General features: G+C 28.9%; 1 protein-coding gene across 1 annotated transcript in view; it reads left to right on the top strand.

Annotated features, from left to right (window-relative positions):
* LOC106879116 (neurofilament heavy polypeptide) overlaps positions 1-1,727 on the top strand; it is a 99,555-nt gene extending 97,828 nt beyond the window's left edge. The window contains exon 9 of the mRNA XM_052971074.1: positions 1,451-1,727. Coding sequence (XP_052827034.1) covers positions 1,451-1,456 — 6 coding nt within the window. The 3' untranslated portion in view covers positions 1,457-1,727. The remainder of the gene's footprint in view (positions 1-1,450) is intronic.
* The last annotated feature ends 1,194 nt before the right edge of the window (positions 1,728-2,921 follow it).

Here is a 2,921-nt window from a genome sequence, read left to right on the forward strand (position 1 = left end):
TATATATGAATTAAAAGTTGATTCTCCTCAAACTCAGTGTTTGCTAACCAACATTCAACTTGTGTGTTCCCGTCTTCCAACTACTACATATTTTGTTTTGTTTTTCGCAAAAATATATTCAATGTATAATTTTATTATTTTTCTTATACTTTGATGGCAAAAGAAAAATGACAGAAAGAGGTAAAGACATTTTGTACAATAGGAGAAATATAATAGAGGGCTTTTAATTGATTTTTAATAACATTAAGGTATTAAGCACTCTGAACAGGCTTTGGTACTGCTCTCATTGTTACCAAAATGCATCACAGGCAAGTTATGGAAGTCAACAGGAAAACAGTACGTTGTGAAATAGTAACCAGGTGAGAAAGAGAACGAAAGAAAGGCCAACGCACTCGAAGATTTAAAAAAATGCAGTAGGTTTTTAAGAAGACATTTTTTTCTACCTTGTTTTTTCTTTTGGTTGTTTGTTTGTGCCAACAGAATTGGGATGAAGCAGATAGTGGAACAAGTTGTCGGATCCAGAACTAGTGAGGCAGAAGTGCTGTCTACCATGCTCACCAAGTCATCAGAAAGCAGTTATGAGGCTACCGGTGGTGCGTATTAGAGCCAAAGTGTACAAAACGACGTGGTGCTACTCATTTATAATTATATTAGTAAAACAGAAAAATTTCAGAAGTTTGTACATATGAATATATATATATAATATATATACAAACATATATATATATTATATATATAAATATGCATTCATTTATGCGTAATATATATGGATGTACATATGTACTTTGTATATTACCTTATACTATTAAATGTACAATAGCCTGCATACACATATGGTGGGGGTGTATATAAACCTATATTTTGATAATCACATTCTTATTTATATGTACAGTTTACTTGTCACAAGAATCCTTCAAAATTAAGTTGTTCCAACGATTCAAATCACTCAGTTTATAGCTAACACATAGTGCAGATATATTGTAGCTTGCAGATACAGACATGTTAACAAAGTGCTTTCTACAAAACATCTTTGTCTTCTTTCTAACAACTCCTTTCTCTCGCCACAATCTAACCAGTTTTTCTATTTTCCATACTATAAATCTGGTAATAAGCGTACCATTCTTCAAAACGGTACTTTACAATTTAGTAATTTTCTTTTCTTGTGTGTGTGCTATTTTCCTTTACTCAATTATTAATTTCTGCACAAACAAAGCTATCTTCTGTAGAATTTGCTTATCTCAAGTGGAAAAAGAAATACTAAAACACACTTGTTTAGTAATTTACATGAAATTAGATTTACCTTGCATGACGCTGCAATTGGACTAAATTCTTGCACGCACTTATCTGTCCGTTCTGTGATCCTTATATCCTTCTTCGTTAGTACTATATTTCCTTCTGCGACATGTTTCCTACTCCTCCCATCTGACAGGCCAAAAATTACATATTTCAGGCGTAACTTCTACGACCACTCAAGAACGTCGGACAATGAGTGAAGAAAAAAAAGTCAGCTCTACCAAGGAATAGGGAAAATCAACACAAAAGAAAAACAAAATACAACAAAAAGACTGATAACATAGATTTTTCATATGAACAGTTTTTACAGTAGCAACAACAATTTTTTTACAAAATGTGAAGAAAACATGAACATTACACAAAAAATATTGGCATTGTTATTTACCGCCATTGCTGATCTTATATTTGTCTAGTAAAACAAATTGTTCAATGTGTATCGCTTTTTTGCTGGAATCGTAAAAAAATGTGCATGTAACCTTATCAATCAGGCACATTTGTGGTCTTATCTAATGAACTTATAACAAGCATATGCATTTGTCTGTATTATATATATATGCCATTAAATATATATAGGCAACTAGTTAATATATTTAAAAAAATGTAAACTATATATATATATATATATATATATATATATATATATATATATATATATATATATATATATATATATATATATATATATGTATGTATACATATGTATGTATCATATATATGTGTGTCTACATATATATATATATATATATATATATATACATATACATACATATGTATATATATAGCTATAGGTATATATAATGATATACTGTGGTACATATGCATTGAAACATGAAATATAAGATCAATTATCAAACTAATTTTTAAAATGTCGCGCTTTGTTAATTTAACAGTATATTATTTAAGTTATATTATATATATATAATGTCTACTTATAACCCCTCTATCGCATTCGTCCTATTATAATGTTATATTTCCCTCTCTGGCAAAATTAAAGCTACAACAGAAATTACAGAAAACACTTTTTAATATAAAACTAAAAAAACAAAAACAAATATCACCTATTTTAATTCCCCTTCTTTATATCTTAGATTAATTAAATTTTTTATTATAAGCTTAAGTTCAAAGGATATGAAAGAAAACTGCTTACTTAATCTTTTAAGAATTATAGAAAACCGGCACGTTGAGTGAGACTACTATGAATTCGTGCTGTATTCCCGAGCGGCAGCCTAAACTTCCCTGATCTTAAATTTTAATTATAAATTCATAAGAGATATTCATGTTTAGCTATTTCTAAATATACACTGCATAAATCGACCTCTCTCAATATGGTGAGTGAAAAAGGACTTGTAGATATTACCCTTTAAAAAGTCGAACCCTTGGCACAATTTTGTATTTAACTGAAAAGAGACTTGAACATAGAAAATGAAACTAAAGGCAAACTATTTAAGAACAAACAAAAACTTTTTCTAAATTTTCCCATTTGGTCAGAGCGTTTTTTTTTCCATACCTATAAAAAATGTAACAATGAAAACAACTGGAAATAATTTTTATTCGAAAAGTGCTTTTTATAAAAGTAGTGAAATATAGGCGCTTCAAAAGCTCTTGATATATGTATAAATATATATATA

Source organism: Octopus bimaculoides, chromosome 10 (genome assembly GCF_001194135.2).
Source record: "Octopus bimaculoides isolate UCB-OBI-ISO-001 chromosome 10, ASM119413v2, whole genome shotgun sequence".
In the NCBI taxonomy this organism is placed as follows: Eukaryota; Metazoa; Mollusca; class Cephalopoda; order Octopoda; family Octopodidae; genus Octopus; species Octopus bimaculoides.